General features: G+C 34.3%; 1 protein-coding gene across 1 annotated transcript; it reads right to left on the bottom strand.

Moving 5' to 3' along the window:
• Nucleotides 1–339: 339 nt before the first annotated feature.
• LOC141707310 (uncharacterized) lies at nt 340–2,534 on the bottom strand. The gene is made up of 2 exons (XM_074510400.1): nt 1,369–2,534; nt 340–1,225 (listed from the first exon to the last, which is right to left on the bottom strand). The coding sequence occupies exons 1-2, from the start codon at nt 2,532–2,534 to the stop codon at nt 340–342; spliced, it is 2,052 nt and encodes a 683-aa protein (XP_074366501.1).
• Nucleotides 2,535–16,874: the final 14,340 nt, after the last annotated feature.

Below are 16,874 nucleotides of genomic sequence, written 5' to 3'. Positions count from 1 at the left end.
CCCATCTGGCCCAGAAGCCTTATCTGGATGCATTTGTCTTACTGTAGTAGAAAATTCCTCAAACTTGACCTCTTCCGTTAGCATCATATTCTGCTCCACTGATATTTGTGCCTCTCTGTAATTCTGCCTTGGCACTGTACTAGATGAAGACCCTGAAAATATATCTCGAAAATACTCCCCAACTATTCCACACATAGCCTCGTGATCATCAACTCTTTCCCCATCCTCTGTCAATAGAAACTTAACTCGATTCACTTTTTTTCTAGCAGTTGCATTTGCGTGAAAAAATCGAGTATTTGCATCCCCTTCCGCCAACCAGAACGTTTTAGCACGCTACTTTCAATATACCTCCTCCTGAAATAGAAGATCATCAAGCTTATTCTTCTCCTCAAAGTACTTAGCTATACCAACATCATCTGTACGATCAACAAGATTTGAAATAGTAGCCTTCTGCTTCTTTATCTTATCACGAAATTTATGGAAAAAATTCCTACCCCAGCGTGCCATGAAAGATGAAACAAAAATGAGCTTTGGGAGGATATTAATACGAGGTAGAGTCAACCAAAAATCAGCCACTTCCTTTCGAAAACTCGGTTCCTCCAACCAAGTGTTCTCAAACTTAAATCGGAACTGCTTCTTAGAGAACGTTGTACTGAGCAAATCAAGCAAAATAGGATCATGATCCGAATAGGTTGTATGGTAGAGAACTAATTTGCATAGGGGATATTTATTCCACCACGATCTCGAAGCGAAAGCCCAATCCAACTTCTCCCTCACCCAGTCTTTAGTACCTCGACCCCTTTCCCAAGTAAACATGCCCCCTTGAAGATCAATTTCAGTAAGATTGCAGTCATCTATAGCCATACGAAAACCATCAATAAGACTTTGGGGATGACGCGAATTACCTTGCTTATCAGATTGATGAAGAAGGTCATTAAAATCCCCAACAATACACCATGGCAACGAAGATATTTGAGATAAAGTACGAATAAGATCCCATGAGTTTTTCCTCCTTCCACGTTCAGGAAAACCATAAAAACAAGATAAACGCCAAGAAGCTACACTATTATTAAGAAAAACCACATCAATATGGTTCTGAGAATAGCCCGTCACCTCACAGGCTATATTATTCTTCCAAAGAACAGCTAGACTGCCACTATACCCAATACAGTCCACAGCAAAACACTGAGAAAATCCAAATTTAACTCTAATATCTTCAATCTTCCTAGCTTTCGACAAAGTTTCAGATAAGAAAACAAATTAGGGTTTACGCGCCTTTAATAAGTCGCCCAGAACATGAACTGCCCGAGGGTTCCCCAACCCTCGACAGTTCCAGCTTAGAAGATTCATTTGGGCTGGCTAGCTTACATTGCAAGCTTAGCCAAAGCAGGTGAAGAAGAAACTATGCAATACTTATTAGAAAGTATAGCTTCCATAGGACTAATCTCAGTGTCACCAATACTGCGATCAGTTTTCATATATTCCTTTGTATCCAGCCCACTCCTCCTTCTTTTCCTCTCTTCAATTTTAAGCCCAACAAGCTCATCCTCTGTAGGCCCATTTGTTTTAAAATATCCCGCTGAAACATTTAAATTCTCACCTCCACTTTGAGCGCCCAAGTTTGTTACATTTGAAATAACTATACCCCTTGACCAGCTCCTAAAATAACTCTCCTTTCCTTTCATCCCCTCCTGCCAATCCGCAGATTGATTATAGTAATTATCCTTCCCGAACTTTTCGCCCCAATCCCCGTCTTTCTCGTCTCTCAGCCACTTGCTTTTCTCTTGCCCACCCGCCCTACGTGGTGGTGCTCGGAGCCAGCCACCCCATTCCCCTAACGCTTCCTGGCCACCTCCCATATTCTTCTTGCAGAACCTATCAGTATGGGTGAGCATGCCACATGTGAAACAAAAATCACCCAGCCTCTCGTATTTGCAATTAACTATGCATTTTGACCCATCTCTTTTGCATATTTTCTTCTTACGTTTTAAAGGCTTCCTGACATCAACCTGTATCCTTATTCTCATACTTTCACGCCAAATGCTTGTATTGTTATTCGGATCATATGCCAAGAAACTACCAAAGAAATTTCCATGCTGTCTACCAACAACCTCCGTCATGAACCCCGTGGGAAGGCCATGAAGCTGGATCCAAAAACTCAGATTATACAGTGGCACTTTCAATGGATCTTCACCCTTTGGAATAGTACTAGTAACCAGCATAGAACCATCGAACGCCCAAGGACCCCCATTAACAACCCATTGCATATCATCGACATGGTAGAACTGAAAGAGAAATGCCCCGTCCTTTAGATCTTTAATACTAATGCCTCTTGTAGGTCTCCATACATCCACAAGCTTAGACTTCATTGCACGAGAATTAAGATTTTTCTCCGTCAAAAAACGCCCTACCAAACAAAGCTCAAATTTATCAACCTCATCCTCTACCCCAACATCAAAGACCATTTCCTCATTCTCCTCATCATCTATTGTTATCTCCGCCAATCTTTCGTTGATGCTAGACATCTCAGCCATAACGATGAAAACCACTCTCACAACTTTGTTAAAAGAAAGAGAGAAAAACATAAACTCTCACATACATGGAGAGAACTTTTATATATACTGCTTTTATTTAATGGCACAAGTCTTTTTTAAAAATTGGAAGAAACATGAATAAGCATCTCACATATGCGTATGTAGGGGATTTGATCAGATGTGTCTTGAGATGTGTCCGATTTCTTTAGATATTCTGATCAGTTCGTTGCCTTTTTTTATATTCACCAACTAAAACAACTTTTTCCCCTACAAATATTTTATACAATTTTTTTAATCTATACAATTTTTAAGTAAAACAAGTTGTCTGTTTTATTTTCTCAAAATAAAAACAAATCTTTCTCTAAAAATATTACGGACAATTCTTGTTAATATATGCTAATTATCTATCTATCTTCTATACTATCTATACTATTATATAAAGACAAAATATTAAAAGTTTGGTAGTCGGTCGGTTGGTAATTACTGAAATTACTTAATTATCCTTACTTTTTTATTCTTATTAAACTAATTAATTATTTAATATTAATTCAAAAAACCAACACGGGACCCATGATCCTTAACAAGAAACCTTCCGACAAAATAGTCCATATCCTTAATGCTTATACGCAGTCGAATCTAATTAGCACCTTTGAACCCTTCCTCATAATAAACTCTTAACACAAACCAAAGTATTTTTATCTAAAATAATCAATTTCATTCTCTTTCTAATCCATCAAAAGATACGCGACATCCGTCAAAATAATTACTTAATTACAAATAACATAAAATATAGACATATGTTTCAAGTATAATTATTTTAGAAAAAAATTAAAATCTTATCATTTAATTTAATTAGAAACAAAATAATAACATAAATATAATTAGAAATAAATATGTATAATGAATTTTGGACAAAATAAAATAATACTTAATATTCACTTGAGCCCAAAAAATAATACTATTGAACCGACTAAAATATTATTCAAATCAAAACATAATTCATTGCAGGTAATGGCATGGGACAAAAGAAAATAATACACATTGTTCTTTCAGTCTTAAAAAATTATACCGTTCATCCGGGCTAAAATAACAAATAAAAAAACTAAATATAATTAATTTGATTTGTTATATCGGGTTAAAATAAATTAATATTTAAAATGGACTAAGATAATATTCTAGACTAAAACAAAATAATATTAAACATGCACTAAAATAAAATTGCAAACAAACTAAAGATATATACTTGGAGTTGGTTGAAATAATGGGCTTATGTTACTATAGGTTTCTTCTATTTCTACAATTTTTATACTATTTTGTTACATCTGCGCAATTAAAATTCGTCACTTTGTGAAACATTGTCATAATAAAATAAAATATTATATACTATTCAACAGGGCTAAAAAAATTTAATACTATTAATCCAAGAAAAAAAGTTAAAATTAAAAAAATATTTAGACCAATTAAAATAAAATAATATATTTTTACACTGGCTAAAATAATTATATTATATATTCGAGCTTAAACAAATTAAATTAAAGCTGAAAATAATTAGTTGAATTTAGTCGGTATAATGAATCTTAGACTATAAAAAAATAATGTGTAAAATTGATCTGGGTTAAAAGAAGACAAAAATCAAATTAAGGGTAATTTGTATTATAATCAATATCAAAATTTATCTTTTAATTAAAACATTATTATCATTTGTATACACAGTTATAAATATCAATAAAACTATATGTCACAATCAATAATATTGTTTTTTATAAGATACGTCTTTTTTTTAGGATATCACTTACATATATGTATATGGGTATGTTTATTTATTATCATATAATATTACTAAATATTTTAAATGACAAGTTTCATATTTTAAAATTTCAAATATAAAAAATTAAAAAAACAAATTAAAAATAATCTATGTATCACGTTCTAATAAACTACAATATCAGAGAAATTAATTAGACATAGACTTAAACTTCCATATCCGTGCCCTAGTTCATAGATTGCATATATCTCGACTTTCATTATACATTTTGAAACCGATCCCAAAATTGAAAGTTTCTAAGAATATATACCATATCAACATTAGCACTAACATATAATCAGTTGTAGTTTTAGCGTCTAAATTATAATCACTGAAATTTTAAATCAAATTTATAATTGAATATAATAGTAATCGTATAAATTAGTAAAATTTTTGAATCTTATCAACAATCTAAGTAAATGTAAATTAAAATATCATAATTGAAATACATGACCTATTTAATTGGGCCTGATGATATATATGCCTAGAGATGTACGGTGGTGAGAGCGTGCATGAACTGACAAACTTGATTGACGGCATAGCAAATGTTTCCGGTATCTAATTACCGTGCCAGTGTTTAAACTTATTTATTTTAAAATCTAATTATTATAAATAGTTATTTTAGTATAATGAAAGATATATCTGGTTATACTTATTCAGGTAAACTTACTTTTTTAACAAATATAATTAATAAAATATCAAAATACAAATAATAAAATGATAATTATTTAAAACAACCGTGCATCGCACGAGTTTTAGGCTAGTTATTATATAATAGACGAAATATTGAAAATTTTGGTACGGTGCATATTTTTTGGTACACGCTGAATTTAAATAATTGCCCTTATTTATAAATTTTATATTAATCATAACAGATTAATATAAATTTATCAAAATTATTAGTCAAATAATATATCTATCAATTATCCTTAATTTGTTATTGAACTTTATTAAAATTAATTCATTAATATTATATATTAAAAAGCCTCTTTCCTTTAACTCATGCAACCTTTTCTTAATCCAGATACACTCAATATCAACCCCTCCTATAAGCCGCCATTCGCATCAATTGAAACCAAACAAAGCTATCCACCGATATCACATTTTCATTAAATCAAATTCGCTCATTAAGAGCAAATTGAGGGTCAAATTTAGGATTTCGTGTCCTCTAGATTTTTTTAGTCGTGCAATTATTCTAATTATAATTAATATTAAATTCAATTTTTTTATATAACTATACATATATCTTATTATAAAATAGGAATAAAAATTATAGTTATATCATATTATATGAATAGCCACGTATTTCATAATCGCCTGATCATCGTCTAAATATATAGTTTTATATAACGTTAAACACTCTAATTAATAGATTAATATCATAATATAATTATATAAATACAAATATAATTAAATTGAAAGTCATATGTCATAGCCTATTCATTTATTCGAGGATATAACTCAACTCAAATAAGGATGTAACAAGTAAATAGTGGTTCTATCGTCAGAGAGATCTCTCAAAGTAACATATGTCAAAGGATTAAGTAACATTGTTCGTCTACAGACTTGAAAACTTAATTCACTGGAAGAAGCTCAAGAAATTGATCAAGCCTCAGTGATATAAATCAAGATTGTGGATTTAATCAAGTGACAGAGATCTCGTCAGGGTATCAATTAATTACAAGGATTTAGTCTGAAGAAAATCAAGAGTATCAAAGTCAAGGCATGAAGAAACGTCACGGAAGTTAGTCACTCATGAACCAGACAGTACATCGAGTGTCAACATTGAAGTGGTGGAATTGGTTCATAATTGACAGTGATTTTCAGAAGATTTTTAGAAGAATGGTTGCTGCTCAAAATTAGTATTAATTCTCTATTAATTAATTAAGTCATATGATTTAATTAAGAGAATAAATTAAAACTGCAAAGGTTAATTTATTGATTAATTGAATTAATTGATTAATTAATTAATTAATTCAGAATTATTATTTGATTAAAATCTGTTTTAATCCAGCAAGACTATCTTTTGTATTAGCAAGACAATCGGTATGACAATCAATAGTCATACCGAAAGTCATGCTAGTTCATTTAGATTGTCTTGCCGGAAGTTCTATCAGTTCAATGGATAGTCCTACCGAAAGTCCTACCAGTTAAAAGGATTGTCATGCTAAGCAGAAAGGATTGTCTTTCCAGTTAAATCAAGGATTGATTTAATATAAAAGAACTGAAGCTGATTTTAAAGAGAAGCAGTGCATTGAATATCAAACACAGCAGAACACTAACACAAAAGAAAACAGCACAGAACTTATTGCAAATTCTCAGATAATTTATTTCTAGTATTTATTGTTAAATCTAATCCACTAGAAATCCTTTTCTTGTTCTTGTGTAACTATCTAGCGGATCAAAATCCCTAGAACTTAATCTCAAATTGCATTTAGCATTTGATCCTTTTTATTACAAAAATAGAAAAAGTTCATGTCGAATTTATTCTAGATTTGGAATAATTTATTTGAGATTAATCCCTTGTAAACGATACCATTGTTGTAACACCTTTCAAGTTTAATAATAGTTTTATTTAACTTGAATTTTGTTTCACTTTTTTATTCCGCATTTTATTCGATTAAACGGTATTGTTTGTATTCAACCCCCCTTCTACAAACATATTGAGACCTAACAATTGGTATCAGAGCCTTCTGATTAACGAACAAATCAAGATCCTAGACTTTTGTGATTCTTTCACTCCTTGAATTTTTATTTACTCAAAAATTCATAATGACTACACAAAAAGTTGGAACCGTTAAAATTCCACTATTCGATTAAAAAAATTATGTTATGTGGAAGAAGAAGATGTTATTATTTTTACAAGTTACAAATTCCAAATATCTGGAAGTGTTAAAGAAGGGTTGTAAGTCATATGTCATAGACCTATTTGTATATTCGAGGATTCAACTCAACTCAAATAAGAATGTAATAAGTAAATAGTGGATCTACCGTCAGAGAGATCTCGCAAAGTAATATCTGTCAAAGGATTCAGAAACAAGGTTCATCTACAGACTTGAGGAGTTAATTCATTGGAAGAAGTTCAAGAAGTTGATCATGCCTCAGTAATATAAATCAAGATCGTGGATTTAATCAAGTGACAGAGATCTCGTCAGAGTATCATTAATTACAAGGATTTAATCTGAAGAAAATCAAAGCGTCAAAGTCAAGACATGAAGAAACGTCACGGAAGTTAGTCACTCATGAACCAGACAGTACATCGAGTGTCAACGTTGAAGTGATGGAATTGATTCATAATTTTCAGTGATTTTCAGAAGATTTGCAGAAGAATGGTCGCTGCTCAAGACTAGAATTAATTCTCTATTAATTAATTAAGTCATCTAATTTAATTAAGAAAATAAATTATATCTGCGAAGAATAATTTATTTATTAATTGAATTAATTGATTAATTAATTCTGAATTAATTCTAGGAATTTTAGGAATTTTCAGAAGCTTAATTGGATTAAATTCAAGCATTAAATCAGCAAGACAATTGAAAATGAACTAGCATGACAATCAGGATTGTCATACCGATTGTCATGCTAGGCCATTTTCCATTGTCATACCGAAAGTTACTCTAGGAGGATAATTGTCTTGCTAGTTCATTCTGATTGTCATGCTAGTTCATTCAGATTGTCTTGCTAGTTCATTCAATTGTCCTACCGAAAGTCTTGCCAGCTATAGGATTGTCATGCCAATTCAATTCTATTGGTTTGCTGATTAAAAAGAAGCAGAAGACCTTCTTTCAATTATCAATCATCCACACAAGTCAAGAAAAAAAGAGCAGCCGCCTTGAAATATAAAATCATCTTCTCTGCAGAAATTCAAGATCAATTTCTAGTTTGTTAATGTTAAATCCAAACCACTAGAATTATTTATCTTGTTCTTGTGTAACAATCTAGCGGATCAAAATCCCTAGAACTTAATCTCAAATCGCGTTTAGCATTTGATTCTAATTATTGCAAAAATAGAAAAAGTTCATGTCGAATTTATTCTAGATTTGTGATAATTGATTTGAGATTAATACCTTGTAATCGATACAGTTGTTATAACACCTTTCAAGTTTAATAATATTTTTATTTAACTTGAATTTTGTTTCACATTTTTTATTCCGCATTTAATTCGATTATTCGGTACTGTTTGTATTCAACCCCCCCTTCTACAAACACATTGGGACCCAACAATTGGTATCAGAGCCTTCTGATTAACGAACAAATCAAGATCCTAGACTTTTGTGATTTTTCAACTTCTTGAATTTTTATTTATTCAAAAATTCATAATGACTTCACATAAAGTTGGAACCGTTAAAATTCCACAATTTGATAAAGAGAATTATATCATGTGGAAGAAGAAGATGCTATTATTTTTACAAGTTGCAAATCCCAAATATTCAAACTTGTTAAAGAAGGGTATAAAAACTCCGATGGTTATTGAACCGGAGGTAATAATAGATGGTGTGGTGACTACTGAAGCTAGAACCTATCCAAAAGAGCCTGAAGATTTTACTCCTGCTGAGAAGGAAGAAGCCTCCTTGGATGCCAGCCTTCAATTAATATTAATTGATTCCCTTGATTCCTTGATGAACAGACATGTGATGAACTGTAAAAATTCCAAACACATGTGGGAAACTATTGAGGTGATTAATGAAGGCACAGAGGAAGTTAGGGAGAACAAGTTGGAAATCCTAACCTCTGAATATGAACATTTCAAATCAAATCCAGGAGAAGGAATTACTGAAGTGTTTGAGAGGTACAATGCGTTGATCAACAACCTGAACATCAATGGAAAGTATTATTCAATCAGGGAGGTCAACAAAAAGTTCCTTTTAACACTGCCAGCTCATCTTGAACATAGAATCACCGCCATTAGAGAAGCTAGAGATCTGAGTGAGATTTCTTTGGACAGGCTCTATGGAGTGTTAAAAACCTATGAGTTGGAGCAGATTCAACAGAAGGAAGTCTACGGGAAGGATAGAATGGTCAGCACATCTACTGCACTTGTAGCTGAAGGTCAACAACAACAACAATCTCAACAGTTAGAAAGAATGGTACAGTTTTCCAAGGGTGAGGAAAATGAGTTAGTAGCAGAATATGATCCTCCTACTACAAATCAATCAAGTGATGATTTTTATTCCTTGGAAGAGCTGGAGCAATTGGAAGATGAATCAATGGCCCAAATTGTCAAGAGATTCTCCCATGTCAGATTCAGGAGGAATCCCAAGCTTAAGTACAAGTCCAACTACAACAAATTCCAGAAAGGTGGATCTTCATCCTCTAACACCAGCAGTGGTGGGTACAAAACAGGGATGGTTGATCGAAGCACCATTAGATGCTATAACTGCAATGAGTTGGGACACTTTGCCACAGAATGTAGGAAGCCAAAGCAAGTAAGAAAGAACTCTGAAAGGGCTTATCTGGCAAAGGGAAGAAGCTGGGACGATACTGACAGTGAAGATGAAGATGAAGGAAATCTTGCTCTTATGGCTATTGATGGAAAAGCTTCATCGTCAAGAATAGAGGTAAAACTTTCTGATGCTGAAATGGTTTATCATCTAAGAGGTAACTTAGATTGTGCACGTCGTGATAATGAACTGTTAAGTTTACAGATCACAGACCTTGAGAAAGAGGTCAATGAATTAAGACTTGTGCACATTAATCAAGACAGATTAAAAGAACAGGTATCTTTTCTAGAGAATAGAGTTGACTGTTATAGAAAACTCGAAACTATTCTCAAAGATAAGATCACCGGTCTTGAGACTAAGGTTAGAGCCTACTTCAATTCTTGTTCGAAGGCTAAAGAGTTCTACAGTAAGCAAGCTGTTAATCAAACATCTGGAATAGGTTATGATTACAATGCTGCTATTGGAGAATTAGGCATAAACTCCCCTCCTCATGTATGTGCTAAAGGGAGGGAAGTACCACATGTGCTTAAGGGTGTTGATGAACCCCTCTATAAAGCATCAATTGCTGAACCATTTGATGCGACCTCTTCTGTTATTCAAGAAGAAATACGTGCTGAGGATCATGCTAATGAGAAGATTGTTTCCAAGTCAAGTGAGTCGAAAGTTCCAGTCAAAGTTGTGAAAGCAACTGAGACTAACTCAGACACACATGAGTTGGATAACAATAATGCCATGTCTACCATGCATAAATTTCCTGCTGTTAATCACTCTCATAAAGCATGTGGTGTTGCTAATTGTATGTCTTGTGCTTTTAATATGATGTATGCTTATTTTAATGGTAAGCATGTGTCTAATGATAAGACTACTCCTCGTCAGTATGTGAATAACAAGAAGCATGATAGGTCTAAGACTGCTAGTCCTTCTAAGGCTAGAAAGGAGACATTTGTGCCTAAGTTTAAACAGAAATTTGTTAAGGCTGTTTACAAGGTCAAATGTTCAGTCATTGAGAAAGTTGAGACAATTAAAATTAAAAATGTTGTTTTGCCTGATAAAGGACAGTTCTACAAGTATGCCGGGCCCAACCAAGTTTGGGTTCCGAAGAAGGTCTAATCCATTTGAAGTGCAGGGCATTAAACAGGTGTAACCGGTAGTGTGGATTCTTGACAGTGGATCATCAAGACATATGACCGGAGATAGAGCCCTGCTATCAAATGTGGATTGAGAAAGCTGGCCCCCTGGTTACCTTTGGAGATAACAGCAAAGGTTTATCTGAGGGATATGGCTGTTTGCAAGCTGGGAATGTTATCATTGTAATTTTGTATATTGTGCTAGGTTATTATCAGGAAGCAGTATCTAACATATAGCACCAGTGACGAGACTTGAGAATATTACGACATATCAAGCACCTGCTGCACATTACACTTGGAATTGTACTCTAGTAAGATGTGTACAAGTGTACTCCTGATTGGTGAGTTAAAAGAGGAAGTCAGTGCACCACAGTTCATGGACTTTGCAGCTGCAGATCTATTGGACTATGCAATCTCTTCTTCACAATCTCACTTCAGGTTGGTATGAACTAGTATACTGCTCAAGCAATCGTCAAGGACATGGTATGGCACTCTAACTGCAGTTACAGTTTTATATGAATAAGTAGAGTCGTCATATTTATAACTCTCTTATCACTAAGCACAATCATATTGTTTTATATGTGCAGTGGTATATTGATTATGCAACATAACAATTAGTATCTAAAGTACTTGACAAGTATCGGTCAATGACATCTTGTTAACATTATGTTGCAGATATTTGTAAGCTTTTGACATGAATGAGAATTACTTAGACTTTACCCTAAGTGATCAATGTTTTATCAAAAACTCATTCATATTGAAAAACAAAATCAAACTTCTTTCTACATTAGTGATTTCTTATATCATGTAAAATCTTTTGAAATCACTATTGTAAATCATTTTCTCTCTATTACCATATGTTCTGTGTTACAGGTTCAGTCTCCAATGACTTTCTTTCATTGACAGTCATGAGGTTGAAAACCCACAACATCTATCCCAGACTGTAAAGACAAACACAAAAACAGAACCAACCAACACTCTATTACCACTAAATGTAGTATGAATGAGCGTGAGGGAGATAGTGCCTAGTGCACCATATAAGGAAGGTTCTGTAGTCAACCCAGTAGCTCTGTCTCCTACATAGATGAGTAGTATTTAAACCGAGACAACTGCTAACCCCCATGCATCTTCTCAAAAAGATGTAATGGTTGAAAAGGCATAAAATCAGTTACTAGATTCATTCTCTCAACAGGGTGCATCTATTGAATTTTGCCTGTCGGCCAAGGTATCCGATGTAGTGTCACCACTTCAAACATAATCAATTCTTGATGCACAAGGAGAGGTTACACACACAAAGGATGAGTTGACGGAAACAAGAGTTTTGACCATTTTAAGGTCAGATTCGATTGTTCAAGGTTCGTTAGTGGACCAATTGCCTTTACAGGTGTTAGGAGAGGATACTGATCCAAAAGCCATATGTCAGTGGTCAGTGTCTACCTCCCCAGGCTTAAATCCCCTGGATGCATCTGCGGATAGTGGATCTGACATAGGTGCAGATCGGCAACTTGTTGACTATGATTCAGATATTACCTGATGAGTCACAAGGAAATGTCTTCACAGGCATTAGAAGGGAACTGTGATCTTTATGCTAAATTCTTTGGATCATTGCTTACCTTCCCAGAATTCAAATCTGGAACCCTAAAAGGGAAACTAGCAACTTGTAGATTATGACTCAGATTCATCTGACGAGTTTAACAAGGATGGGGATTTGTGAACTCCCATTGCACCACCTGTGACCTCCTTAAGGATGGCTAAGGTGATTTTCCTTGCAGGTACAGCTGGATTATGGAGCTATGAGAGAAGAGTGATACACTTGTGAGAATGAGTGTAAACACGAGTGGAGAGAAGAGTGAAACACATGTGAGGTACACTAAAACACAATCACACACTCACAGTGAGGAAGAAAGAGAAACTACTTGTTATTTCTTTTCCAACCAAGTGAAATATGAGAACTCCTTCAGACGACGGCATACATTCCTTCTTTAAGGGGGAGATAAAAGCTTAAGTAATAGTTTGGAGGATTCCTCAACTAAGGGGGAGAAATAGCAGGGAGGAAGAAAAAGATCCTACATGTACACTACACCACACCATTGTTGTTTCTAACTACGGATCCTATTGTACGGGAGAGGTGGTAAACACAAGGTGATTTCCTAGTAAGGGAAGAAGCTGTTAGGGGAGTATCATTGGTTTTTATCTGCGGATCCTATTGTACGGGAGAGGTGGTAAAACGAAGGTGATCTTCTTTAATCAGTTGATTCTCATAGGGGGAGAAGCAAGAGATATGGGCTTCTCAACAGGAAATGTGGTTGTACAAATGAAGATGGAACTACTTGAAGATATGTTCAGTCTAGAGGAACATCTACTTGGAATCTGGAAAATGTTAAATCTAGTCCAGAACTTTTCTACTATTTACTTTGCATTTCTTTTTATATCTTTTTCTTATTTGTTAGTTGAGTTATCCTTTAGGTATTTGTGTGTTATTGTCTAACAAACAAATAGGGGGAGATTGTAAGTCATATGTCATAGACCTATTTGTATATTCGAGGATTCAACTCAACTCAAATAAGAATGTAATAAGTAAATAGTGGATCTACCGTCAGAGAGATCTCGCAAAGTAATATCTGTCAAAGGATTCAGAAACAAGGTTCATCTACAGACTTGAGGAGTTAATTCACTGGAAGAAGTTCAAGAAGTTGATCATGCCTCAGTAATATAAATCAAGATCGTGGATTTAATCAAGTGACAGAGATCTCGTCAGAGTATCATTAATTACAAGGATTTAATCTGAAGAAAATCAAAGCGTCAAAGTCAAGACATGAAGAAACGTCACGGAAGTTAGTCACTCATGAACCAGACAGTACATCGAGTGTCAACGTTGAAGTGATGGAATTGATTCATAATTTTCAGTGATTTTCAGAAGATTTGCAGAAGAATGGTCGCTGCTCAAGACTAGAATTAATTCTCTATTAATTAATTAAGTCATCTAATTTAATTAAGAAAATAAATTATATCTGCGAAGAATAATTTATTTATTAATTGAATTAATTGATTAATTAATTCTGAATTAATTCTAGGAATTTTAGGAATTTTCAGAAGCTTAATTGGATTAAATTCAAGCATTAAATCAGCAAGACAATTGAAAATGAACTAGCATGACAATCAGGATTGTCATACCGATTGTCATGCTAGGCCATTTTCCATTGTCATACCGAAAGTTACTCTAGGAGGATAATTGTCTTGCTAGTTCATTCTGATTGTCATGCTAGTTCATTCAGATTGTCTTGCTAGTTCATTCAATTGTCCTACCGAAAGTCTTGCCAGCTATAGGATTGTCATGCCAATTCAATTCTATTGGTTTGCTGATTAAAAAGAAGCAGAAGACCTTCTTTCAATTATCAATCATCCACACAAGTCAAGAAAAAAAGAGCAGCCGCCTTGAAATATAAAATCATCTTCTCTGCAGAAATTCAAGATCAATTTCTAGTTTGTTAATGTTAAATCCAAACCACTAGAATTATTTATCTTGTTCTTGTGTAACAATCTAGCGGATCAAAATCCCTAGAACTTAATCTCAAATCGCGTTTAGCATTTGATTCTAATTATTGCAAAAATAGAAAAAGTTCATGTCAAATTTATTCTAGATTTGTGATAATTGATTTGAGATTAATACCTTGTAATCGATACAGTTGTTGTAACACCTTTCAAGTTTAATAATATTTTTATTTAACTTGAATTTTGTTTCACATTTTTTATTCCGCATTTAATTCGATTATTCGGTACTGTTTGTATTCAACCCCCCCTTCTACAAACACATTGGGACCCAACAAGGGTCCAACAATTCCGATGGTTATTGAACCAGAGGTAATAGAAAATGATGTGGTGATTACCAAAGCTAGAACTTATGTAAAGAATCCTGAGGATTTTTCTCCTGCTGAAAAAGAAGAAGCCTCACTGGATGCTAGCCTTCAATTAATTTTAGTAGATTCCCTTGATCCCTTGATGAATAGACATGTGATGAACTGTAAAGATTCCAAACACATCTGGGAAACTATTGAGGTGATTAATAAAGGCACAGAGGAAGTTAGGGAGAACAAGTTAGAAATCCTAACTTCTGAGTATGAATACTTTAAATCCAATCCAGGAGAACGAATCACTGAAGTGTTTGAGAGGTACAATGCATTGATCAACAACCTGAACATTAATGGTAAATACTATTCCATCAGGGAGGTCAACAAAAATTTCCTTTTAACACTGCTAACTCATCTCGAACATAGAATCACTGCCATAAGAGAAGCAAGAGATCTGAGTGAGATTTCTTTGGAAAGGCTCTATGGTGTGTTAAAGACTTATGAGTTGGAGCAGATTCAACAGAAGGAAGTCTACGGGAAAGGAAGAGTGGTCAGCACGTCTACTGCTCTAGTAGATGAAGAACAACAACAACAACCACAATATCAACAACAATCTCAACAGTCAGAAAGAATGGTACAGTCTTCCAAGGTTGAAGAAATGTGATAGTAGCAGAATTTGATCCTCCTACTACAAATCAATCAGGAGATGATTTTTATTCCTTGGAAGAACTGGAGCAATTGGAAGATGAGTCAATGGCCCTGATTGTCAAGACATTCTCCAATGTCAGATTCAAGAGGAATCCCAAGTTCAAGTACAAGTCCAACCACAACAGATTTCAGAAAGGTGGATCTTCATCCTCTAACACCAGCAGTGGTGGGTACAAAACAGGGATGGTTGATCGAAGCACCATTCGATGCTTCAACTGCAATGAGTTGGGACACTTTGCCACAGAATGCAGGAAGACAAAACAAGTTAGGAAGAACTCTTATGATTCTAATCAGAAGAGTAAATCTGAAAGGGCTTACCTGGCAAAGGGAAGAAGCTGGGATGATACTGACAGTGATGATGAAGAAGTTGAGAATCTTGCTCTCATGGCTAGTGATGCAAACACCTCATCATCAAGAAAAGAGGTAAAATTTACTGATGCTGAATTAGTTTATCATCTAGGAGGTTCCTTGGATTGTGCTCGTCTTGTTAATGAAATGTTAAATCAACAAATCAAAGACCTTGAGAAAGAGGTTAATGAATTAAGACTTGTGCATATTAATCAAGATAAATTAAAAGAACAAGTATCTTTTCTAGAGAATAGAATTGACTGTTATAAACAACTCGAAACTATTCTCAAAGACAAGATCACCGGTGTTGAGGCTAAGGTTAAAGCTTACTTTAATTCTTGTTTGAAGTCCAAAGAGTTTTACAATAAGCAAGCTGTTAATCAACATCTGGAATAGGTTATGATTACAATGTTGCTATTGGAAAATTAGGCATAAACTCCCCTCCTCATGTCTGTGCTAAAGGTAGGGAAGTACCACATGTGCTTAAGGGTGTTGATGAACCCCTCTATAAAGAATCAATTGCTGAACCATTTGATGAGACCTCATTTATTATTCAAGAAGAAATCCGTGCTGAAGATCTTGCTAATGAGAAAGCTGTTTCCAAGTCAAGTTTGTCAAAGGTTCCGGTCAAAGTTGTGAAAGCAACTGAGACTAACTCAGACACACATGAGTTAGATAACACAAATGCCATGTCTACCATGCATAAGTTGCCTATTGTTAATCCCTCTCATAAAGCATGTGGTGTTCCTGATTGTATGTCTTGTGCTTTTAATTTAATGTATGCCTATTTTAATGGTAAGCATGTCTCTAATGATAAGACTACTCCTCGTCAGCATGTGAATAATAGGAAGCATGATAGGTCTAAGAATGCTAGTCCTTCTAAAGCTAGAAAGGAGACATTTGTGCCTAAGCCTAAACAAAAATTTGTCAAGGCTGTTCACAAGGTCAAATGTCTAGTCATTAAACAGGTACAACCGTTAGTGTGGATTCTTGACAGCGGATCATCAAGACATATGACCGGAGATAGAGCCCTGCTATCAAATGTGGTTGAGAAAGCTGGCCCA

Source organism: Apium graveolens, chromosome 1 (assembly GCF_009905375.1).
Source record: "Apium graveolens cultivar Ventura chromosome 1, ASM990537v1, whole genome shotgun sequence".
In the NCBI taxonomy this organism is placed as follows: Eukaryota; Viridiplantae; Streptophyta; class Magnoliopsida; order Apiales; family Apiaceae; genus Apium; species Apium graveolens.
Note: the sequence above shows the minus strand (reverse complement) of the source record. Positions and strands in the feature narration are given on the sequence as shown.

Bases quoted from the DNA above. Each gene is read 5' to 3' on its own strand.
- LOC141707310 (XM_074510400.1), bottom strand. From the start codon at position 2,534: ATGGCTGAGATGTCTAGCATCAACGAAAGATTGGCGGAGATAACAATA. The intron at 1,226-1,368 runs GTAAGCTAGCCA...GTCGAAAGCTAG, and splicing joins GCTTTGGCTAAGCTTGCAAT to GAAGATTGAAGATATTAGAG.